Source organism: Serinus canaria, chromosome 3 (genome assembly GCF_022539315.1).
Source record: "Serinus canaria isolate serCan28SL12 chromosome 3, serCan2020, whole genome shotgun sequence".
Taxonomy (NCBI): Eukaryota; Metazoa; Chordata; class Aves; order Passeriformes; family Fringillidae; genus Serinus; species Serinus canaria.
Window position 1 is genome coordinate 67,523,324 of NC_066316.1, and position 25,914 is coordinate 67,549,237.

The window sequence follows — 25,914 nt, forward strand, 5'->3', positions numbered from 1 at the left end:
AGGCCGGGGTGCCGCCGTCGCCGCCGGGGCGTCCGCGGGGCACGAGCCCGCGCTGTCCCTGAGGGGCGCGCGGCCGCACGGGCCGTAGGAGCGCGCGGGGGGCGCGCCGCCGCGCACGCGCCCAGAGCGGCGGCATCAGGCAGCGGCGGCGGGGAGGGGGGGGGGGCGGGGGGAGAGGAGACACAGACAAGGCGCGTGCGGGGCGGCGCGCGCTCCCGCGGGCGGGCGAGGAGCGGCAGGCGCGGGGAGTGTTGCGCTCGCGCGCGCGCTCGCTGCGGCGGCAGCGGCGGCGGGCGGGGGGAGCCGTGCGGGCTCCGCGCTCGCTCCGCGCTCGCTCGGTGCTGTGCTGGTGCCTCGGCGGCGGCGGCGGCGAACAAACATGTTCTCAGTGCGGATTGTGACTGCCGACTACTATATGGGCAGCCCGCTGCCCGGCCTGGACCCCTGCCAGTCCCGCTTCCGAGAGGCCCCGGCCAAACGGGTGCCCGTCGTGAGAGTCTTCGGCGCCACCCCTGCAGGTAAGGGATGACCCCCGCCGCCGCCACCGACGGCCGGGCGGGGACTTCCCCCCGCTGCGGCGCCGCGGGTCGCGCTGGCGCCGGCCCCGCCGCCGCCCACCCCGCTCCCGCTCTTTGTGGCTGGGTCGCGCCCCCCCCTCCGCGGCCGGCGCCGCCGCTGCGGCGCGTCTCACCTGCCAGCGGCGGCCGCGGGGACGGTAGGGTAGCGGCGAGCAGCGGGGACCTGCCCCGGGTGTCGCGCCGCGCCCGCCCGGTGGCAGTGGGGGCTGCGGGGCCACCGTGGCTTTGTGCGAGGCTGCCCCGGGAGAGCGGCGCAGCTGTGCAAACACCGGGGCCGGCCCGTGCCGCCCTCCCTCCCGGTGCTCACCGCCGCTCTCCTGCCATTCCCGGGAGCTGTTGCTGCGGGAGGGCGAGCGGACCAGGGGAAGCCGCTGAGCGCGGGCACAAGTGGGACTTGTGCGGCACTTAGGAAGTGGAGGCTCGTGTCGCGGCACGGATCGCGCACGGCCGGAGGCACCGGTGCTGCACTGCAGAGAGGAGCGTCCTGAGCGCCGGCCACATGTTGCCCCCCGAGACTCCCGAATGTCACATGCCACTTCTTCACTCCCTCTTCGCCGTGTGGCCTTGTGCTTACAGTCGTCTCATATGTGTTTTGACCAATACAAACAAATACGTTCTCAGAACAAATTTCTAACAAATTAAATGCTTAGGAAAATTAATTTAATATGTATTGTAGTTTGCCTATACGTTAAATATTAAATTGTAAAAACCCCTGGCTTTTGAGATATTAGACATAGTAAGTATCATTGCTTGTGATCTCTTTACACTTATGCTGTGTAATGCTGACCTTGGGAATTAAGGTATTTCTGCATATTTTATTGACTGGCATGTTGAAAATTATCTATTCATGCACATACATTAAATCTTAGGCAAGACAAAAAATGTGTAATAAAAGAGCACAGCAGAGGTGTCTTTCCCTTCAGGCAGTTATTATAGTAGAGCAGCTATTTTTGTTGTATTTTTGTTGGCTTGTTTTTTGTTTTTGTTTTTTTTAAATCCAGAATTAACTGTCTTCTCTGTTTAAGCACAGAGGAATGTGACATATTCAAGGTGTTGTGTTCTGATGCAACTACAGCTCCAAATTATTAAGTGAATGAGTTGGATTAATAGATACAATATTGAAATAGTGGGACCTATTTTATTGTAGCTCTAATTCTGCATACAAAGGAGATATTATGTAATAATATTTATGTAATGGCAGGAGTAACTATTTCATGATTAAAAAATGTAGAGCCTGAGGTTGTTGGCAGGTAGCAGGATTTTTGTGCATGCGTGTGGTTAACTCATTAAGGCTTATTTTCTTTTAAGAAAATGTTTAGGCTATGCCATATCATGAATGTGGCATCATAAAGTAAACAGTGAAGTAGTTTAGTTGTCCAGCTATTAGGAATACGGTAGGAAATCCCTGGCTTCCCCAACCATAAACTTTAATGTCAGTTTGCATAATAGAAGTGTTTCTAATTTGTCTTCGTTAGAGAAAACAATTCACTAGAGTCTGCAAAAGCAGTGTTACTTGTCTATCCTATTTATTTCCTTTTTGAATTTTTTTTTTTTTTTATGTTTTGTGCCTTTAGTAATGTTTGCTATTAAGCTTCATGAGCTTCTTACTGCATCTCTGCATTGGTTTTGGGGTTTTTCTTTTCCCTTTTTAGAAAAGCAGACAAATGTAATTCTCTCTCTTCAAAGGTGTTGGACCTAAGCACTCATTGTCAGAAGTACTCTGACAGTGATTCTCAGGTTATTTCTTGAGAGCTGAAATTTAAAACAAAGTGTAATCACTTACATCTACAATGACATTTTCTTTGAGGAAAAGAAATAGTGAAAACAACTTCTAGCATGTGAGACAGTGGGATGTTCTTATTTTTTGGCTTACAGGCAGTGTGATGCTTTTCTTCACTTGAGTCGGTCTGGGTGGGAATAACCCTTTCTCATTGGGTTTAATGTGTGTGCCTTGCCTTCAGGAAAGGTGCTCTGCTGCCTTGTTGCCTCCATGGTAGCACCCTATTATGGCTGTATGGACTGCTCCACCTCCAGCATGATTAACTTTGCATGACTCTTAGTGTGTTTATAGCTGTGTGCCCAAGCTGTGCAGGTAATTAGGAGTCAGGGTCAGAACAGACTCCAAATGTCACCTGCTGAGTGAAGGGGGTTTGATTGGTATGTGGCAGTGGCTTATGCAGATGTTCAGAAAGTCAAACGTCTGGCACTGCTGTATCCTTGTGTCCACCAGCAGCTAAGGACAGTGGTCGTGAAGGCACCCACCTGTGCTTTCTGCCCCATCTTGTGGAGATAGTGCACTCAGTGAGGTGTGTGAATGACAGGGATTGCCAGTGTTACTTTTGATGGCTTTTATGTAATCCAGTACTTAACAATTAATTTGTAAAGGTTTACTGGTACAATCTATAAAATTAAAGTGGCTTGTGGTTGGGGGAGGAAAAAGCCAGACTTTTAATTAAAAGTAATGGAAGGATCAGCTTCTAGAATGGACTGTGCTGGCAATAACATTTGACAACTTCTTTATGTCTTCTGAGAAAGAAAGTTTTTTGTATTTGGTAAGGCTATGCAAAGTCTGTCTGTTTGTCCTACATCTTTGTGTAATAAGAGCTTGAAAGATAGAAATCAAAATTTTGTTTAAGCCCAAAGATCTGCCTGCTATATTCTGTTATTTTGTGAAATAAAGAGTAAAATTTTGATTCCAGTAGCAAAAGGTGAAGTGAGCTGGTTGAGCCACTTCATTCAATTTTAGCTGTTTAAGCAGACTGGCATGTCTGTTGACATAGTGACGTGGACAAAAGTATAATTTCAGAAATGCTGCAACACTGCCATGGTGGTAATACAATGAAAGCAGTGTTGAATTCATGCTTTATTGTACAAGAGCATAGATATTATCTGATACACCAGTATTTGTATCTCTAAGGGAGTCTCATAATATTGCTGCTTTTACATAAAAACAATAGGTTTTAATTCACTAGGTAATGTTCAAGTATGAAACAAAGTCACATTCTATTCTCAGGCAATATGGTCTGCTAACTAGTACTTTTGTAAATGCTCTTTGTAGAAATAGGGAAAAACTTTGAAAAATTGCAAGGCCTCTTTAGAATGAAATCATAATGAAAATTTTTTTCTGTTAGCGTATTGCTGTTAGTTAAATTATCAATCGTGAATTGTCACTCCTGTTGCTAATCTGAATCTTAAGATTTTTGCAGCCACGTAAGTACCTGAATTTATAGCTTCAAAAGAGATATATTTAAGGTAAGACATATCTGTAATCTTAAAAGTCATGGTTGTTTATAGTTTTGTTTGGGAAGAGGTTATTCCATAGATCTTAGTCATTGAATCATGGAATATGCTGAGTTGGAAGGGACCCATCAGGATCATCAAGTCCAACTCCTGGTCCTGTGCAGGACATTCCAAGAGTCCATGTGCCCAGGAGTGTTGTCCAAATTTTTCTTGAACTCTGTCAGGCTTGGTGCTACGACCTGGCTCCCTGGGGAGCCTGTTTCTATGCAAGGAAAACCTTTTTCTTGATATCAAACCTTCCTCAAAGCAGCTTCCCACTGTTTCCTTGAGTCCTGTCTCTGGTCATGAGAGTGAAGAGTTAAGAGATCTGTACCTGCATCTCCTTCATGAGGAAGTTGTAAGACCACAGTGAGGTCTCCTTCAGGCTGAACAGACAAAGCAGACCTCAGCTACTCCCCATGTGGCTTCCCATCAGGACCCTTTGCCATCCCTGTGGCCTTCCTTTGGGTGCTCTCTAATAGCTTAATGACTCTTGTACAACTTGCTGTTGTCCAGAACCCACAGGCCCCTTCCTGCAGTGCTGCTCTCCAGCGTCTTGTTCTCTAGAGACAAAACTGGGCTTGCTCCATCCCTGGTGCAGAATCCAGCACTTGACCTTGTTAAACCTTATGTGGTTGATGGTTGCCCATCTCACTGATTTGTCAAGTCTCTCTGCAGGGCCTGTGCCGTTGAGAGAGTCAGCAGCTCCACCCAATTGAGTGTTGTCACAGACTTACTTAGTATTCCTTCAAATCCTCTATCCATGTCATTAATGAAGATGTTGGAAGAGAACTGGGCTAAGGATGGAGCCTTACAGAGCCCCACTAGTGACTGGATGCCATGTCTGTATTATTTTTATTTATCTGAAAAAGTATGTGGAATTTAATTCTGTTTGCAAATCAAGCACTCTAAGTCACTCTAAGCCTTGTTTCAAATTTATATTAAATTTAGGTGATCTCGGAAGAAGATTGCTATCTCATGTTGCTTCCATTTAGCTGGTACTGTGAAGATTAGATTACTATGAGGTATCTTGTGGTGTATGGGGGTATTAAAGCTTTGTTTTGTTTCCTGATTGCTCTTGGCTATTTCAGGCTCTTGGAGTCTCTCCTCAAGATTTCACTGACCGCTTCAGAACATGTACATGAATGCTCTGTTGAGTGTTTCTGTCAGGTCTTATTCAACTTCAGGAAGAACCAAGCTGTAAATCCATTCATAAAAAATCAGGGAGACTAGATGAACTGGGTGTCATTTTAGGAGAGACATTAATAAGCAAGCTGAGGTTGCTAAATTATCACTTAATGTAACAAGCACAAGTAGCTGAGGATACTACTCATAAGCCACACAGGAGATACCTGTTGGTGTGTGATAATGAGTATTGTCAAACAGATAGTTGAAATATTAGGAAAAAAGAATTTTGATGTGAGTGTGATTTGAGGCTGATATGTGATAAATTTTACAAATATAGGTGCACATTTTTAAATTGCTTTTGAAGGGTGTTAGGCTGAGAAATGTGTGTTCAGCTGACAGGAGGGCCTTTGAAGAAGGCAGATTAGGAGTTTATGTAGGAAAAAGCAGTGTGTAATTTGAGGAGTAATATAACTGCTGTCCTCAACTGCCACTTATGTATTTGTCTTGTTTGGAGGAGTTTTGTATTTTATGTTATGAAATCACTGATCCAAGAAGGAATCTTATTCAGGGCAGCATAAAAACCCAGTCAAAAAAAAAGGATGTTTTTAAGTTACTTTTGCATGCTTTTGATTACAAGTTTTTCTGAGGCTAAATGTAATATAGAGTAGGGGCTTACAGTCAGCAAAATCTTAATGTATTTTAGGTAGACATTAAGTTTGGTGCTTTCACTTCTTGGTTTTCTAAGAGAGGGGAAGAAAAGCAGAGGCAAAAGCTCCAGCTAAAATCTGGCTCCCTTCCAGCAGCAGTAGCTCTGGTATGACTCAGTGAAGGGGCCTGCTTATCTTCTTTCTTCTGTTCTTCCCCCTCCCCTTTCCCCCTTCAGTGACCTGGCTAGGCTGTATATCTGATCCCATCCAGTGACTACGTCTTTCTGTACTCTGTTCTTGCTTACTTGAGAAGGACTGAACTCACTGCAGGATCTTGCTGCTTTCTACGCTCAGCTCATGCTGAACTTTTCCTCTCCCCTTTTCAGTACCATTTCAGACACTGGCCCCCACAGTGGTCATTCGCTGTAGCTTCCTTAGTTCAGTGTTCACTGAGGAGCATCATTCCTGTTGCCGCTACTTCCCATATTCCATTTCCCAGAGACAGGTACTACTTCTTGCTAACACTTCCACTTTCTTCTGTGTCTTCACAGTGAGAAGATGCAAAAGAGGATATAGCCATTGTGGTGAGGCTGGTGCCTTTGCTTTACCTTTTCACACCCTTTCCCAAAACATAGCAGCATACAACTCTTGATAAAGGGTTATTCTGTGAGCTACAGCATGGCCTAAAAGATTTTTGTGTTGTACAGTGTAGCTTCACTTCCAGCTTAACATTTCTGCATCTTGCACCAACTGGCTTCTCATACTTCTGAAGAACTGTTTGAAAAATTACCTCGTGTATTAAAAGGATATGTTTTCTAAATTGTTGGGTTTTGCTGGGGATGGGGGTTTGGTGGGGTTGTTGTGTTTGGTTGGGTTTTTTTAGGAACCTTCTGGATTTTTTTTTTTTGTTGTTGTTGGTTTTTTGGGTTTTTTTAAAGAGGCGTTTGTTACATACTTTGTATAGATTGCCTGCTGAGTTGTTTGAGCATGAGAGGCTGCCTGAATAAACTGAGATTCTGCTTCACTAGCATGGAACCTAAGTAGCCAATTTCATATTTGTCTATATACAACTTGCTAAAATTCTGTTTCTTAAATAAACTTTTAAATACTGTGACAAAATTCATGTTCTAAATAGAATCCAGATACTGGGTTCATAACCAATATTGTGCTTCCTATTGTAGAGTACCTCTTGATCAAGTCACTGAATATTTTTGTGCTGTTGTAATTCAGTGGAAAAAATACATGCATAACTGACCCTACATGCTTAAAACTCAATCAGCTGCAGACTTCAAAGTGTCCCACAAAGTAGTTGCATCTATATTGAATCTGGGATTGGTTTTTATGATTAGTGTCCCTGGAAGTAGACCAGGAGCTTATCTGTCTGAGCTATAATTTCCAGTTCTGTTACATACTTCTTAAGGGTGCTTTTTGGCTGCTGGTTGGAATATATTCTTTTTCAGTATGTGAAATGAATCTCCTCAAAATAGCACACTAGTCTGAAAATAGTTGTCTCTCTTAAATTTACCAGAGAAGCACATGCATATCACAACTGAGGTTGGCAGGATGAGATGATGTGTAAACACTCAGTGAGAAACAGCTCCTGCTTAGTAATTTTTGCAGTCTGAGTAGACAAGATAAATCTCTGAAAGAAAGAAGCAGGTGTGATAATACCATGCTATCAATTTCTTCTCACTCTCTCATATTCAGAGTTCCAGTATTGATGATTTAATAATACTCTCTTCTTCTAACTGTTGTCATTACCTTGGTTTTGTCCTTTACCCTTGGTTGACTTGATTGACTTCTGAGAAGCATGGTGGTGAACATATAACCATTTGGAAGGAGGCAATGCGAAGACTCATACTAAAAGATTTATAGTCCATGTTCTGTCTCACAAATAAAGCAGCTGAAATTTTTGATAATGATTGGACAGTGTCACTGAAGATTCAGTCTCATGCTGCAGAAGACTTGCTCCTCAAAATCGCAGGACAATTGGCAGTTGAAATTTTTTTTTTCTTCTTTAATTGCACCTTAAAGAGACTGTTGTTTCCAGCTATTGCAAAGCTGGTATCTCAGCCTCCTGGTCTGTCATCACTGGATGTTGAGGTGACAACCGATGGACTTGCTTCTTTGCCTTTTCCTGGATGTTTGCCCCTATATGTTACAATTGTGTAACAATTTTTAAAGTTTTTAAAGTTATATAATCGAGTATGTGAGCTTGCAAACAGGCTGTATTTTCTGCCAGTGATATAGTTAAGACTGAGAATAGAGCCCAAAATATACAAGAACCTAAAGAAATACCAGAATAGTATATGGGCGCTGTCTGAATTGTCACTTCTGGCATAGGCTGCATTCATACATGTTTGTTAAGGCTCTTTTCTTTCAAGAGCTGCTTTTTATTACAGGGGAGTTATAAGGTATGCAGAAGTTTGTGTGGTTTTTGGCAGGGCATTTAAATAAAACTTCACACTTGCTGGCTGGGCTGAGCCATATGGTTTATTATGGAACCATTTGATGTCTGTATGTTGCAGCCTTCCTGTGATCAGTATGCAGACAGCCATTTCGGATAACTTCTTCCCCAACTCATATATTTGCAGTCTGTCATGTTGACTGCATGTTTATGAGTTCATGTTATGTTACTTTTGTATATATGTGCATGCCTTCTCTGGTTTCAGGTCCGGGCGTCGTCATCCTTGGAGGCACTTAAAAGTTCTTGGGGTCCTGGGCAGCCAGCTCTAGGTGGCCCTCCTTGGGCAGGAATTTGGTCCAGGTGACCTCCAGAGGTCCCTTCTAACCTCAAACATTCTGTGATTACGGAGATTACTCTTGTCAGTAGGTGTGGTGCTCTCATCCAGGTGCTCTGTACAGCCTGTTTGTGTGTCCAGGTAAGCACAGTTGCATCCCAAGGATGTGGAAAGGTTGCCAGGTAGCTGGCTGTCTTGGAGCTGATTGCCTTACGGCTGTGAAAGTTACTGGAAGATTTTGGTGGTGTTGGTGAAAACTGATTAAGATTTGGAAAGGAGAAGAAAACAGAGAATATTCAGTACAGAGACCATTTCTAAGCTGTGTTTGTCCCTTAGTGACATGTTTTTTCCCTAAAAAATAGAGGAAAAAGTAGGAACAGCCCTGCTTATTTATATTCAGGTTGTGCCTCTGTGCTGTTTGCTGACTAAACCAGTGTTTACTACAGAAAAGCTGTATGTCCTATTTTAGGTGCAATATCAACATGCGGTACTCAGTATGAATATTGAAAGGACTCTGGAATGTTGCACCTAATCCATAATACCTGACATTACACCTCAGGGGAGGTTTACAATAGAAATTTTCCGAGTTTTGTATATTGAGTTGTATAATGAGTCTTTCATTTTGTGTTTGAAACTACCTAGGCAGGTTTCTGCATAGCATAGATCTTAGGAAGCAGAGGAAATTGGAAACTGATTCAGCTCTCATGTTGGCAGGTACTGCCTTCAGATCAATAATGAACAAATTTTTATTTCTACCACCCCTTTATGCTTATTATGCTTATATGCTATATTACCACCCTTCTACCACCCATTATGCTTATTAACCAGATGAAGAGGCTATTTTCTGGAGTTCTTGATACAGAAACTTCTGTATTTTCTTTTGAAAAGTTACATATTTAAGCTAGCTAAAATGTTATGAAATACTTGATGAATCATTCTTTATGTTTTTGAATGTCTTTGTCCATTGACCATTAAGCAAATGGATTTGTGGCATTCACATTTGTAAGCAGTGAAACCTGTTTTGCTATCTGTAGGAAATCAGAAGACATTACAGGCAGATTCTTATGCTGAGGTAAAATGAATCTATGGTTTCAAATATTTTAATGTTTGAGCTTTTTGAATTAGCTTTGTGGAACTGACACTTAGCCATCTTTACTGGGGGGCTATCTGTTTATCTATTTCTTACAGTACGAGTGTGTTTTCACTCTCAGATTAACATTCATGTCAGAAGGGACATCTCTAGAGGATGTCTAGTTAGTTCCAAGCACCGTGCACAAAGCAGGACTCTCTAGACCAGCTCCAAGGATGAAAATGCCACAATCTGTCTGAGTGACTTAGAGTGTTTGACCACACTCACAACACACCAAACCAAACAAATAAAGAAAACCACCAGACTTTTTTTTAAAGTTTCTTTTGTTTCAGTTTGTGCTCATTGCCTCTTGTCCATTCATTGGATGCCGCTGAGAAGTCAGGCTCACTCTTCTTGAGTGCTTCCTATCAGGTTTTTATATGCATCAATAACATCTTCCCACCTTCTCTTCTTGAGGCTACAAATTCCTGACTTACTCAGCCTTCCTGTGTATTCCAGTGTTCCCAGCCCTTAATTTACTTTATGGCCTGACTCCAGTATGTCCATGTCTAGTGCTAGAAAACCCAGACCTGAAGCTAGCACTCCAGGATGCATCTCACCAGTGCTGAGTAGAGGAGAAGCATCATGCCCCTTGATCTGCTAATGTTATTCTTCCTAATGCTGCTCAGGATACTCTTTGGCCTTCTTTGTGGCTGCTTGTTTACATTCAGGATGCTGGGTCCTTTCTATCAGAGCTGCTTTCCAGACAGTCTGCCTCCAGCCCCTCCCCACGTTAAGACTTTTCATTTCTCCTTGTGGGGTTCCATGAAGTTCTGCCTATTTCTTCAGCCTGTTATGGACGTCAGCACGACCCTCTGGTGTATGAGGCACTGCTCCAGATCTTGTCATCTGCAAACTTGCTGAGGTGCACCTGTTCAATGTCTAGGTTCTAGGTCCTTAATGAAGATGTTAAACAACGTTGGCCTGAGTTTTGACCTCTAAAGTACACCAAAAGTGACTGGCCTCTGTGATCCATTATTGCAAGGCTGCTTCTCCACACTTAAGTCTCATTCCTCTCCTTGCTGCATAACAGTCAAATCTGTTTTAGAGATCTCCAGTGGGTGTCTTGTTACCCCTTCTTTTTTTACCATGCCATCCTCTGAAGTGAAAGCATAAGCACTGCATCTCAATTCTGATTACAGCAAGATTTGTTTTGTAACATTTATACAATTTCCATAAGATATCTTGGGTATTTTATGGCTGTGTAAAAATAATAAATCCTGGATCTGGAATTTCTGTGTTTTGATGGTATGTTTTACCTGACGGAAAACAAGAGAATTTTGTAAAATAACTGAATATAAGTCATCATGCGACTAAAAAGGCATTCTCTATTGGAAATACAGTTTTAAATTGTCCCATGTTTTTCATACTTCAGAAGAGTGACATATGTTGTACATTTATGCCATGGTAATTCAGGTCAATCTCTGTTCTGGTTTCTTATGGCTTTTTGGTTTGTGTTTTTTTGTTGGTGGTGGTTTTTTTGATGTACCGTTCTTGAGGAATTGTGCATTGACTTGTACATTTGTAAACCTGCAATTCCCATGCAGAGATTAATTTAGTGTCTTTACAGTACAGATTCCTGGTTTCAGTCTGATGCATTAAAAAACCCCAAAAAACCCACAAGAAGAAAAGCCAAAAAAACCCCATCAACACACTATCAGATGGATGGGAAGAGCAGAATAAAGTACTGCTAAGCATTTACAGATTGTGCCAGCATGTCAGCTTTTGGTGAATTTGTGTTCTTATGCCAGCACTTCGAAATCTAATCAAGGAAATACATAGTCATTTTTAACCACTGCTATATGACAGATATAGCAGTGGTTAAAAATGGTTCTTAAATCTTTCATCTTTCACAGATGAAAGATTTAAGAATCAAAACCAGTTGTTTTAGGCAGGGTGCAGATGATAGTGGGGTAGTCCTCACTCCAGAAAAGTTATGTTCTATATAAATGGAGCATTAAAAGGTGTAGAAGGAGTGGTATGTTACAAAAACAGATGGCATGGCAATATTGTTAGTCATTATTTTGAAGTGGAATTTTGTAGGAGGGATATCCTGAATGGAAAAACAAGGGAAGGGTAGGATGTGTTGAAAGGAAGACTGGGATCAGAAAGCAATATGTAGAGCATGTGAGGTGAGCTGGGGGGTGGGGGAGGTTGGAGGAAGGAGGGTGCTGAGAGCCCGGACTGTGGAAAATAGTGATTTTGGAGTTGCAGTAACAGGGACCTGTTATCTGAAGCTTCTCCCTTTTGGATTTGCTTGCTTTGGCTCATGAGGCGACTCATCCTCTGAAATTTATCTCTGGACTTGTGGCTGGACGTGCATGAGATGTTGCATGAGGTTTATTGCTTTGTGCAGTGGGAGAAGAGAGAAAACCAAAGTACTCCTGACTGAGAACTGTCCAAGAGGTCGAACATAGTGAAGAGCTACAGTATTCTCATCAGCGCTGTACAGTTTGTGAACACCTTTTGTATTGCCTACTTTCATGAAAATTTCAATTAGTTTTTGGTTAAGGGGAAATGTAAATAAAATAAATATCTGGTGTTCATCTTCCCAGTGTATCAATAAACTAAAACCAGCCAGACTTCAAGTCAGACTTTGCAGTAATGAGTGCGCAAGAAAATGCATCTCTTGCTGGCTGAGTAAGATAGGTGGGCCTGCATAATGTTAGGTGCAAATGTGGCAGGTTTCAGAAACAGAACAAAACACAAATGCTGTGAAAACCGGCACATTTCTTCAACCTGATCACCTCTTCTTTGGTGCTAATGGACTTCTTGTAGCCTGTTTGTTTGTTATGTTACTCAGTTACTTCCATAAGAATCTTACTTATGTTGTGTAAACTTGATCTATTGTAAGAAAACTGTAGAAATATCTTGTTCTTTCCAGCTTAGTCTTTGGCTTTTTCAGAATGTTGTTCTTGTATGGAAACCACTAGCAATGCAGTGTTTTATGTTTATTAGTAATTTGGCTTCTGTAGCCATCTGAGTCACAGTAAGCCATTTAATTACAGTGAATGTTTCAATTTTACTTTTTAAAGGATGAGTGACTGCATTTTTTACTTGCAGTACCCTAATGACTAGGGATTTGGTATTTTGACAGCAGAACACGTAATGGTGAGAGGCTGAAGCTTATGCGTTTGGCAATAAAGTTGTAGAGATAAAATGGTGGTGGAAAAATAACAGCGGATCAGAGTGGAGTTGACCAGAGAAACTTGAGTAAGAAACTGATTTAGGAGAAAACCTGATGACTTAAGATTGCAAGGTAGTGCTTTTATTGTCTGAAGATTGATAATTTGGCATACATGGGTCAGGAGAAGCACATGCAATGTTGAAAACTAGTACAAAACTTGTCTGTTGTTACCCCTGCTTTGCAGAAGCCATCAGTTGAAACTTAAAACTTGATCACACAGTTGAATCTCTTCATCAGATAACTGGATGAGTTTCCAATCCAGTGGTTTGCATTTTCTTTCTTCTATATTTGGTTAATGATTTGAAATGTTTTATTGTGTGCAGTATTGAAGAAGAGTTTCTTCGTCCCAGAATGTGATACAGTAATCATCACACTGAATAAATGTTGCCTTCTGAAGCCTTCTGATTTTATTTGGCAAATGTTATGACAAATGAATGGTCAGGTATGATTATTTTTTAGTGCTTTTTAACTAGGAAATCACTTAGAATTGCAGGGAAGAGGCAAGAGATGGGAAGGGACTCATTCAATATGCTTGCTGAGCTGAGGAGGCTTTTGGGGGGCGTTTTTGGTATTCTGTTTTTGATGGAGGTAGTCTCATTCTGTTGTCCTCAAGTAATTGAGTTCATTGTTAGCACAGTGTAATTGAGGTTTCAACTGTTCTAGAGCTGAAAATAACTTAGAGCTTCAGACTGTTTTGTGAGCTGCATATTGATGCTGTAATGAGTAACTGAGAAAGGCAGATGATTTTCTACTGGCTGTGTTCTGAATTACTGCACCCACTGAAGCTTTGCAAAAGTGTGCTGTTTGGGTTCATCAGAACAGTAAAACAGGATACTTCTAGTACTAGAAGTGGCATATTCCTGTGTGGATTACAAAGAGAAACAGATGAAGAATAAAGAGGAAAAAAATAAATCTTGGGGAATTAGAAGTTCATTCTATCGCATTCATGAAGGAATCTCAACTTTTTTCCATCTAAACTGGTTTTTTCCATATTAAAATGGTTTCTTTATTTCTTCAAATGTGAAATGACCTGTTACAGATACCAGCCATTCCTTAATGTAACTAGATGTAATGGAATTTGATGTATTCTGCTACTCTGAATATAATCATAGCTCTTCAATATCTCTAAATTGTATTTTGTACATTTAAATTAGATATGACTAAGTTTTCGCTTTTTGCCTTTTTTTTTTTTTTTAATTTTTTCATTTAAGTAATATTTGGAAAATTCTCCAGCTGTTGTATTGATGCCCTTCATTTTCTTCAAGTTTTCAGAAGAGTAGAGAAGGAATATGTGATAGAGAAATGTGTCTGCTAAATCTTTGTGTCAATACCAGAGTGATTGGATATGACAGCAGTCCCGTGTCATTATACCTCAAAGTGTGTCTTTCATTTGTTAGTATGGGTTTTTTAGGGAAAATTCAAATGTTTGGGAAAACATTGTTTAACAGTCGGTTCAAGGATGAAAGTGTTAATTAAGGATGATAGTGTCAGCAATATAAAAGAAATTACTTCTAGTAAACTTCTGTAGAGGTGACGGCAATTCCTTTTTTGTGTGTGTGTTGGTTTTCTAAATATTCTTAAATATTTAGAAACATTCTGTCTCTGGTTCCACCCAGTATCTCTCAGTGTCACTTTGTTACTTCTTTCTGTGAAATCTAGAGTACTGGTGAAGAGAAAGAAAGCATGTTGTGCTTTCCATAGTTATAGTGAATTGAACCTTATTTTCAATTCCAGAAATTCTTTCCAGCGTTCCAGCCTAGGAATAAACAATCAAGTCCGAGTTTTTATTACTTATTTGAGTACTAATCAGCTACTTTTCAAAGTAAAATGTTTCTTTTTCCCTTGTAGCTTTTGTGTAAAAATCTTAAAAAAGTACCAAAGAGTAAAGTAGATATTTTTTAATCGATGTATATTTTGGTAGCTGCAACTTTTAGAGCAAGGAAATCTCCAAATTGTCACTGGAGACTAGCCATGTGAAAGGACAAGGTGCCAACTGTTTTTCTGGCAAATAGCTTCTGTATACACTCATCCCTAACTCAGAGGTAAATCTGGCCTGAGGTAATTTCTGCTTTTATGAGTTAGTTCAAGTTTAGATCTGAAGTCATGAAGCACAGGTCACATCTGTAGTGAAAATTGTTGCTCTTTGACCATTTCTGTAGTTGCACAGTGGGGTCAAAAGCTCTTTTGCTATTCAGGAATTTCAGTCACATTTTAAAATAAGCTCAGTTGCAACTGGACATCATTTCTCTCATTATCAAGCTGTATTTTGGAGTGTTTAGCTTTAAAAATGCTTCTAAAGATCACCTCTCATGAGGTTTAGTGGCATTTCTGCATAGGCCCATTCACAGACAAAAGGCTTAAGTCCAAAGAGGGATAGTAATGGTTGGAATTGTTCTAGTTTTGTATTAGAATTTGCTCAAGCAGTTAAAAAAATGTGTTAAAGAAAAGTCATACAGATGTTTTCTGCTATTAGTAAAGAATGTGATGAAAATGGAGCCATCTTTTCCAGAGAAATAAAATGAAACAAAAGAAATTTTGGATTGAATTAAGATTCATAATCTCTATTAAGTGAAAGAAGAAAAAAAAAGGCAGTGGATTATGATTATAATTGATATCTATTTAGAAATGGCTTGCACCTTTTTCAGTGGGGAGACAAATACTTACGTTCTGTAATTGTTTGTTAATGGAGTTCTTGATCCCCAGCTATTGAACAGTGGCAGCCACAGTAACAGAATCAGTGTGTCCAAAATGTCACATTAGCAGACTTTTTTTGTTAACACACCGCTGTTGCAAGAAACCACGTGTTAGATCTTTGTTTTAAAACAGTTTCTTAATACATGAGACATCAAAATTTCAATGGACAGTTCATCAGTTGGGTGCCAGGAGGTTTGTCAGTACAGTTATACAACATCAGGACTTTATTTTTCAGTAGTATATAAGAATCACAGCTCCTATAAAGTTAATATGTTTCTGGCTATCTCTAGGAATTCCATTCTTACTGGTTTTTTTGTTTGATTGGTTCTTTTAATAGAAATGTGCTGCAGATGTTTTTATTTAGAACCAGTAATTGGAGTCCTGTGGGGTTTTTTAATGCATAATTTTCAAGGGTAGTTACTTTTTGTAGGAGAGAATAAGGAGAACTCTCAGTCTCACTTGTGATTTGCCTATGAGGTTTTTAGTTCTTTTTGACCATAATTTTGAAGTGATTGCTATTTTTCATGCAGTCATACCTCAAGATTTTTGTCTCTCCCACATCTCCCCAATTTACATCCAAAACAGAATTTTATACATCAGGACTTGAAAACCTGGTAATAGCAAGATAAATCAAAACACTTACCATATCAAACCACTGTCCATTTAAGCAGTATCACTGTTATTTGGTCATTACTTTGTACATTTACATATTAGAGTTATTTTCAATTGGATTAAACTCTTGCAAGATACTTCCTTCAAGCTGGCCTTGTAGAATTATGCTCAGATTGAAAGCTGAGAGTAATGTGCAGAATCTTTGCGAAGACATTTGACTTTTCTTTCTTTTAATTCAGCTCCTGCAAAGTATGGGGTTTGAATGTTTATTGCATATATAAATTATGTGACTGCGTTTTTCTCTGAATGCCATGTATGTGGTTAGTGAATGACTTTGTGCTTTAAGATATTTAATCAATTATTAATTTGGTTATTACAGATGTAGAATCAAATCCGAGGGATTGAATGACTTTTGTACAAGGTCATGGTAGATTTGAAGTGGGATTCATCTTCCTTTTCATGCCACTAGATATTTTAATCACAAGACCATCATTTAAGATAATGATATGCACTAGTGCTTCCAAGAATTCTTCATAAGATTTGTGCCTTTATGCCACTGTATTGTGTGCAGATTTGTATAGCAACCTAATGAGCAATAGGCTGGACACAAGACATTGTAGAATATGTATTTTGGAAAGTCACTAAGCAGGAGGTTTTATTAAAAGATTACATTTTGAGGAGAATTAAAGAAGACCCATTTCATTAAAGTTTATGCTCTTATCATGTGCTAAGAAAAAATTTGAGGATTCTGTAGTGATAAGTGATTTTCAAGATTCAGAGCATAGCATTTTGTGCTCTGAAAATTGAAGTTTTGACTGTGCTGTGTCTCCTAACGTTTTTGAACTATTTTCTCTGTAAGTCTGCATATATGATAGTGCACTTCCACTTCCCAAAAGAACTGCTTGAAGGATAGTCCCTGACATGGTTTGGCTCACATAGTTCCTTTATTTAAAAAAAAAAAAAACAAATCCTGGACAGGGAAACTTGGCAGGCAGTCATATTGGAAAATAATAAACATGCCTCTGCCAGAAGTGTTTGAATTTGTTACAGTCATCTGGTCAGGACTAGTAGCTGCTTAGAGAACTATGAATAGCAGCAGTAAAGGCAGAGGAACGATTTTTCTACAGGCATAGGGTTTAAATGATGCTTATTTGGAAGACTGCCTTTGTCATCAAAGAGTTGGAAACATAGGGGTTTTCTCTCTTAAAGTTTTTTTTCCTGAAGAAATTAAAATCTGTTTATACTACATATAATTAAAATGGTTTGAACATTGATTTTAGAACAGGGCAGTGCAGAAACACCCCACTGACAGCAGTGAATTATTGTTCTGGCCAAAGCCAAGGGAGAAAATAAATAGCTTTACCTGTGTTTTTGTATTTCAAGGTCTTCTGGTGGTTTGGATGGCAATTCTTTTCTGCTTTTTCAAGAGGAAGTTTTTTTTCTGAAATGGCTAGAGCCCTGTAAGTTTTAATAGTCAGCTTTTCTTTAAGCTTGCACAAGGCTTATTATTATTTTCTCTCAACAGGAGGGTTTCAGGTTGTTTTCCCAGTCCACAGGCATAATTATTAATACTATGATATAGCAGTCACCTGTGTGAAAGTTCTGCTGGGTCTGTGCTTTTCTGTTGATTAACTTCAAATCAAAAGTAAAATAAGTACATTCTAGTTAATTGTTTTGGTATTCAAATAATCAGAGAAGTGTTGGTCCCAACTATATAAAATATTTTTTAGGCACAGATTTTTTTAATTCTGATTATGGTCCATTTCTTCCAGTTGTCCAATTGTTTGAATGCCCACTGGAAAAGTAAGAGCAGTCTCATGGCTAGGGGGCAAGAGTTCAGATTTTGTTTTTTCTGTCAGTTTCCTGTGAGGCTTTGGAACATGCTTCTAGTATCTATAAAAATATAAGTAGAAGTTAAGTATTAATTTATAAACAGGCACAGTGCTGCACTGGTAATCTAACCTGAATAATTTGAATCTACATCATCCTGTTTCCACCTTTTGGTCTAATTGCAATAAGAAAATGTGTTCTTTTCTTCATAGTTCTGAACTTTGCTATCAGTACTTCCAGGTTCTTCTGTTTTGCATGCCTGAGCGAGTTCAAGTGTGTCAGTTGTTTCTTAAACTCGTGATTAATAATTTCATCATTACTGTTCAAAGGATTGAGTTAGACCTTTCTCTCAAAAGGACCAGGAGCAGGGGCAGTGAAATAACGATCATTGTCCAGAAGAGAAGTGAAACCATTAGTACTGGAAATAGAGCGTGCATAATTTCAAACCTGAAACATGAGAATGGGAAAATTTCTGTTCTGTGGTACTGGTGCTCTCAAGAGATTTTTCTGGACTTGAACTGGGGTCTCTAGTTGAGTACTGCTCATTGCTTTACAAAACTGTACATCCTGAGAAATGTTTTACTTCTTTTTTAAAGGAGCAAGCAATGATGGCAACTTTATACTTCAACAGCCTAAAACCAGTTACTAATCAGTAATCTTTACGAACTGGGAGTTGACTGCAGCAATAACTGTCCAACAGACCTCAGGGACGAAAAAACCCTGGAGCTTTGATTCCTCAGTGTACTTCTGAACTTGTATAAACTTCTCCATCAGTCTCCTGATACAAGATCATTATTGTGAAGTTGTTGGATGGCTTCAGAAACATGGTCTTTCTTTTCAAATCTTGAAAACGTAAATAATTGCTTCTGAAAAAGTCTCTTAAGTGCTCATTTAAGGTGTGTCTTCTAAGCAATTAGCAGTAGTACTTCTTTGGTTCTTCTTCAAAAGTGTACCATATAGTTTACTTTAACAACCTACCTGTATTTTCAGATTTGGTCCAGCTTACTGATTTAGGAGAAATCACAGATTGGAATTCAGGTACATTTCTTACTCAAGCTTGCTGTGACTATGCAGCTAAAATTATGTTTGGGGCTTGTAGCCCTCCAGTCCTCTGGCTGTAGTTGTTCTCAAGGGACATGTAAACTGACAGTATGTGCTGGTAAAGGCTCTTAGAGGATCTCAGCATGAAAAGTAGAACATAGCACTAGAGGTACGTGGATGAACAGAGTAGTAAAGATGCAGAGTCACTGACTGGTGTTTTACGAACACCTGCTAGATGTATCTGAATACATGTGAATAAAGCAAAAGATATTTTTGAAGAGATAAAGACTATTGCTTCTCTGACCACAAAAAGAAAAATATGTTCAGTAGCTTCTAGTTCTTTTTGTTTTCTTTTATGGCTAACTTCTATTCCAGTAGTTGTAGCATGGGGAAACAATGGTTTGTGAAGGTTGCCATATGTGAATTCTGCCACTAGCTGAAATAAAGACCTGATAATACCTGCTTGTTTCTGTAAGCTCTGAAAAGCAATGAATTCACGACAGAAAACCAGCTACTATGGAATAAACTGCTTTCAAAGATTTTATAATTTCATAAAAAATTATATTAAAAACATATTAAATTACCTTTCATAGCTAATCTGTAGTGTTATATGCAAGTTTTACCTGTTAGTGTGCTAAGGAGGCTTTATCCTCTTTACTTACTAAGTGTACGGTGTCCTGAGGGTTCTGCCCCATCCACAATGTTCCTGCTTTAGCTAACATTTAATCATAAACTGTGCACCATGCTTTTTGTTATTTTGTTTTTTTCATATGTGTACTAGCCCTACTTTTGTATGAAAACCTTTAGTCTACATGGACCTTTGATTAATGCAGTGAGATGTCTGTATTTGGTTTGGATGTTGCTATTCGAGTTACCAGGTTACTCTTCTACTGAAGAACTTAATTAAGTCCTCTGGGTGTCTTAAATGTAGATGGCCTCCCTCCTATTACTAAAATATGCTGCTTTTAAATAGCTTACAGATCAGAACTGAGGATTTACTTTGATGCAACTGGATAGTGATGATGATTTTCTCCATGCATTGGAAGTGCAAGTTCTTTGTGTTCTTGAAGCATTCCTGTTGCTTTTGATGATCCGTTCAACTCAAAGGCTTAATATAGTAATATGTGAAATTTTTGTATTAAGCTTGTATAAATATTTAATACCTTTTTCTAAACATGGTAATTAGTAGACATAAATTTTCAAAACCTGAATCAATAAAGTTCTATTACTGCAACTTTGTATACAGTTTTGTGTAATACATGCTGTTCCTTGCCATCTTCAATTTAAGAAGTTTTTTGCAAAGTCAGACTTCTAAGAACAATTGCAGCAATTCCAGGGGACATAAAAGAAAGCTTCTTGGGAACCCTTGTTTTGTGATTTGTCATTTTAACTTTGTTTTCAAATGAGAACCAGTTCTGTAGTTGTACTTGCAAGGAAACATTCAACACCAGAATTAAGTCAATGTAATTGACTAGAGCTGTCAGAGAGCCTGAAACAATAGTTCTTAAAACTACATCAATCTAAATGCCAATAGTGGTGGTCCAGAATGTCAGAGTACTTTACTGTTTGCTTGTTCATTGAGCTCTGGAAAGTAATGCCATGTTTGTGTGCATGTTACTTGCATTCTTAAAAATGTAGAGCCTATACAAGCTGATAATCAATGAAAAGAGCAAAAGAGAATACATATGTGAATATTAAACAGAACAGCAGCAAACTTTCAGATTTAGAATCTCTTTTCTGAAACAAATTTTGTAAAAATTTAGACTGGCCAATATAATTAATGTCAAATCAGGATACTTCATACACATGATAATTAATTATATTTGTTTCCTTGAACAAAAACTACCTCAGTGCATTTTCTTTTTTTCATTTTTTGTTGGGCTTATGGCTAATTGTGGTTGTGATTGTATGGCTTAAACATGTGTTAAAATACATTTGTGTAGAAATTGGAGTCAAGTGGAAGAAGAAAACTCCTTAACTAAAATACTACACATTGCCATAGACCACCTGCTTTAGATTACTGTGCTTTGGGTAGAGAGGTTGGACTAGATGGTGTCCAGGATGCCTTCCAACCTCAACTGTTTGGCCAATTTGTTATATGACAGAAGAATTGCATTTCATATACCTATGTTAAAAATGGATTTATCCAACTAGTTTGTATTTCAGATTTCCTTCTTTGTTTTGTTGAAATATTTTATCTCATTCTATTGTCTTGAATTAAAAGAAAGAATACATAAGTCATTTTAATGTGGTATTTATTAATGGAGCTGTTTCTCAGTTCTGAAGGATTATCATCTGTATATATTAATTTCACCAAACTTAAGATTTTTTTTCTGCACCTACTTGAGAAAAAGGGTCTACGTTACAAGATGTATTTAGAAAAACTTTGTAATTCTAGTTCACTTACTTTACCTTTTCTGTGGTTTGGTTTTCTTCTAATGTCTTCATCAAAGCACTACACACACTGACCGATAATTTGTGTTTCCCTAAAAATGGAAGTGTAGTAGATATCCTGTTTGGATAAAGAAGCATGATTTCATCTAGGTAATACAAGGGAGAAGCTCAGTACAGCTAAAAAAGATGCACTCTAGCTGTTTGTGATGAAGTTACAGACTTGTAAGAACCGAGTTTCAGGAGAGACTGGATATTAAGTGAGTAAGTGATTAAATCTTCAATCACGGAACAAAGGCAAACAGCCAACACTTAGTAAAATATGTATAGTTCAGATTAGGTTGTGTTTGATTGTTGGCATTTAACAGCACACTTAGCAGGCAGAGTACCCCTTCAGAAGATTTAAATTGTCAGCTTTGGGGGTCAAAATGAGTACAATTAAACTAGGAGTACTGCAACACAAATGAAAAGGAGAAAAAAAAGTAAGTAAGTAAATAAATCTGAGTTTGACAGAGCTTTTTTAGTCCCACAAGTAAAATTATAGAATGCAGACATTTCAACCAGTGTTCGTATTTGAATGAACACATCCACATGCTCTAACCTCTCTATATATAGATAAAATGTATGTAGTTGGAAATGTTATTATGCTTCTAATATACAGTGTACCTTGTTTTCAATCAGACTAGTTTTGAGCTCTATGGTAAGCATTCTCTGCATATTTTTTGCATGTTCTTGTTGATACATTTTTAGGTTTTTGTTCTTGTACTGCTTGTTTTATTTATTGCTCCTTAGCTGTATGCTGTGAACTACAAGCATCTTGGCTCTCTCTGGCCTGTTAAACAATATCCCTTATAACTGTAGTAAAACTTACTAAAGTAATTTATTGAGAGTGGAGGATACAGGAGAGAATCACTTGAGAATTTTTCATTTTAATTCTCACTGCAATGTAAACTTCAAGGTAAAAGTTTTCTGATAACTGTATCACCTGATAACCATATGTTTTCATTTGATTTGAATTACATGTGGTTGTAGAGTAAGAGCTGGAGCTTGGTCTTTAGAAAGGTTCAATAACTTTGGAAGTTTCATCTCTTTAAGGAGCATAAATATTTCACATGAGAAGCTACTGATTATAATATTTATTTATAATAAACTATTTTAGTGCGAGTTGATCATTCAGTTAGTTTGTATAAGTAACATGCAATGTTCATAGAATTCAAGAAAGCTGAAGAATAGTAGCAGTCACATAGTTATGTTGATCACTTGGTAGAGTTTGAGTGTTCAGACATAGTGCACTGTTGTTTGTAAGAACAAAGAATGTAAACAAAGTCCCTGGTATGGAAAACAGTGACTGTGAAAAGAATTTCAAGTCATTGCAGACAAGTGGCTGGGCTAATGTCATTTTTGGTTACAACAGAATGCCAGAGGTTGAAGGTGGCATTTGTGAAACAGATGTGCTAAACAGTGTGACTCTGTGGCATTGCATTTTAAATTATGTAGGAAAAATATAGGAGGCTTTGAAGAATGCTCAAAACATTTTTTCCCCTCCAGAGGATATTAAAATAAACTTTTATTAGATGGTATCAGGAGCTTGTGAAGAAGTGATGAGTTCTAGTTTAGTAAGAAAACCACAGGAAAAGAATACCTGAAATTCAGGCTAGTCAAATTTGAACAAAAACATAAGCAATGATGAATTCTAGAGAGAGGAATTTAAAGACTTCTGAGCTGCCTGTTAGGAGAAAGTGGTGGCCACAACTTCTCCTAAAGATAGATATAGATCTTTCTGGAATGTCTACTTTTGTCATGTAAGCCACTGGGCAACCAGGTCTATAAGGTCCTGGAATACAGACAAATTGAAGAAGTCTTCCCCCATAACGTAGGGGAAAAAACCCATTAAATATCAGTCTGCTGCATCAGTATGATTCAGTGCTGTATCAGTGCAGGGTTGCTTCTGGTTGGGAAATACTGCTTGTAGTTCAGTCTCAGCAGTGTAGAGTACTAACTACAGGTGTGTAAAGCAGAAAAATTTGAGTTCCAGATCCCATTAGGCAGCTTGTGTTACTTCAGAGCTCACTGGCCTGTGCAGGTCTGAGCTGCAGACGTACACAGTATGTAAACAGCTGACCTCAAGTACTGGGAGTTTAGATAAAATCTGTAGGTAGGATTGTGCTTTCTCTATCTTGGAGCTCATGAGAGAGCTCACTAGCTTTGCCGCACCACTTTAATGGTGTTACCCTGTAGTAACAGCTCTGCAAACTGTCATAGCAGGAGCAGCTGATATGCTGTAAATTTATGTGCTGGTTCAACCTGCTGTAAGTTGTGCATGTGCTCATACTTCTAGGGATGACAGGCAAAACATCTTGCCTGTGCTTTCAAAGCATTTGAGCAATCTGTTATAGTGTCTTCAGCTGGTGTCACTGCCACAATGGAATCAGAATTTGAAACTAAATGTAACTTTTCCATGAAATGTGTCCATGGATAACTGGGGTCTCTCTCTGCCATTTTCTTACTATGGGAGAAGGAGATCAGTGTCATAAAGCAGAGGCTTTAGTTGCCTTCCAAAAGCAGCTGTTAAATGCATAATTTGAGTAAATTTTAGCATGATAAACCAGTTTTTGAGATGTGCTTGTTCTTAGAAATGTATCTGATTAATAATTCAGCATTTGCAGGATTGGATTCTTACAACTGCTTGTGACCTAAGAGAGTATGCCAATACTGAGTGCTCTCACACATAGCTCAGGGCATAAAGGGCAAGTGGCTTCTACCTCCTGTCTGCTCTTTCTGGTTCTAAGAGACTCCTGTCGTGGATGCATACATTATAAAATAAATGTGATGAGACAAGAATTTATTTACTAATTTATTACTTGGTTTTTTCTCCTGTTCAAACAGGATAAGCCAGGTATGGTTGCATTTTGACCAGTGGCAAAAGCACAGTGTTTAGGTTCATAGGATCATTGGGCTTTACCAATTTATTTATCCATTATTTATCCATTAATTATCCATTAAACATTTCTGATGCTTATTGTATTTTGGCAGATGCTATTTTCTTTTCGTTTGTAAGAGGAAACTCTTCTCCAGAGGGATGTAAGTGACACATGAGACACCTTTTCAGGTAGTGCTGGATCTGGGTAGATCTGCTGAAAGATCAGGCAAGTGCATCAGCGTAATAAAGCCACTGTTTTAGTAAATACAAGTGTAGTTTGGCAAGCCCAGTCTGTTTTAATTCAAACCTCTTTCTAGCATATAAAAAGTAACTGTAAAAAGCAGCTTCAGGAGAGCACAGCATCAGGCCAGATGTGGTTTGCTTCTGTACTGTGTGAAGTAGAAAGAGAAAGCCTCGTCTGTTCTTTTCTGAAGCAATTGTGGTTTTGTTCCTGTTAGTGTTAAGCACTTCAACGTTGAGTGTTCTGATCATCACAATATTCTTTGAAACAGTTATCTTTATTTCTAGACAGATTGAGTTATTTATGGAAATACAAGTATTTTACTGGTATTGGTTTGATTTATGGCATTGGGAGACCTTTCCTGGCATTGCCATTGCCCTTGTCTCTTTTTGAGCACTCATTGCAAAATATGGCTCAGTATTGTTTTGGAAACAAATGTTTCCAAATAGTAAGACTCATCCACTGTAAGAAGCTTCCATGCCTTCGGAGATTTCTTACTCAGTTGCACTTTGCACAACCCATGTTGATGAAATACAAGTCAGAATGAATCACTGGAGAATTTTCAAGTGGAATTGAGGGATAATTGTTGTTGTAGAAGGAGCAGCTGACATCATCACATTTAGTGCAGGATCCTCACTATTCACAGAAGGATTGGGTCTTTTCTAGACAATGGGCTTCGTTTGTTTAAAGTAGATGTCCTTCTCTGAATATTCACCAAATTCAGTATTACTCATTTATGTCCATCACAGTGTAACCACTCCAGCTTGAGTGAATATTGTCCTGGTCGATTCCCAGTTTTTAAAAGGAGAACTAAGAAAGGAAGAGAGTATTTTTCAGATCACTACTTTCTGGCAAGTGCACCTATGGGCTTAGTAGAGAGGACTTTATACTCTTTAGTAGCAAACTGTCAAGCACTCAGCATTGTATTTCTCATAAAGCTTAATAGCATGGAATCAGTATTATTTGCTTGGCAGTGTAAGTTGCATTTGATGTTTCTGATTTAACATCACTGGCTTTGATTATTTAGGCTGAACATGCTCCTGACAAGACTTTAAAGAGGTGATGTCCATTGACCATTCCTCTATTTAAGAAAGGCAGTGAAATGTATAATTTAATTTAAAATTTTTAAAATATCAGAAAGATATGATTCTCTGTGTGCATTTATGGGGATTTTGTCTTTGTGTTACGCATTGCTGTGAAGTTTCATCTTGGATGGTAATAGGAGGAAGCCTAATTTATCTGGTGACTATAACACAGGTAAAAAGTAAGGAAACTTAGAACATGGTAGAAAATATTAGAAGTTTCTTAGAAAATGCATCTCATGGTGACAGCTTGAAATTTCCACCAATTTACTCAAATTTGAGTGCAAATAACATGCCCCTGTAAAATATTTTTTTAAATTTACATGCCAGGGAATAGTTTTTTTGCTTTCTTGCTGTTTCTGAAAGTAGTTGTTTGTGCCTCTGAAACACTGGAGAGATGTTGTCTACAAAACT

General features: G+C 38.9%; 1 protein-coding gene across 1 annotated transcript in view; it reads left to right on the plus strand.

Annotated features, from left to right (window-relative positions):
• Nucleotides 1–207: 207 nt before the first annotated feature.
• REV3L (REV3 like, DNA directed polymerase zeta catalytic subunit) overlaps nt 208–25,914 on the plus strand; it is a 110,922-nt gene continuing 85,215 nt past the window's right edge. Inside the window, exon 1 of the mRNA XM_030235630.2 lies at nt 208–518. Coding sequence (XP_030091490.2) covers nt 380–518 — 139 coding nt within the window. The 5' untranslated portion in view covers nt 208–379. The remainder of the gene's footprint in view (nt 519–25,914) is intronic.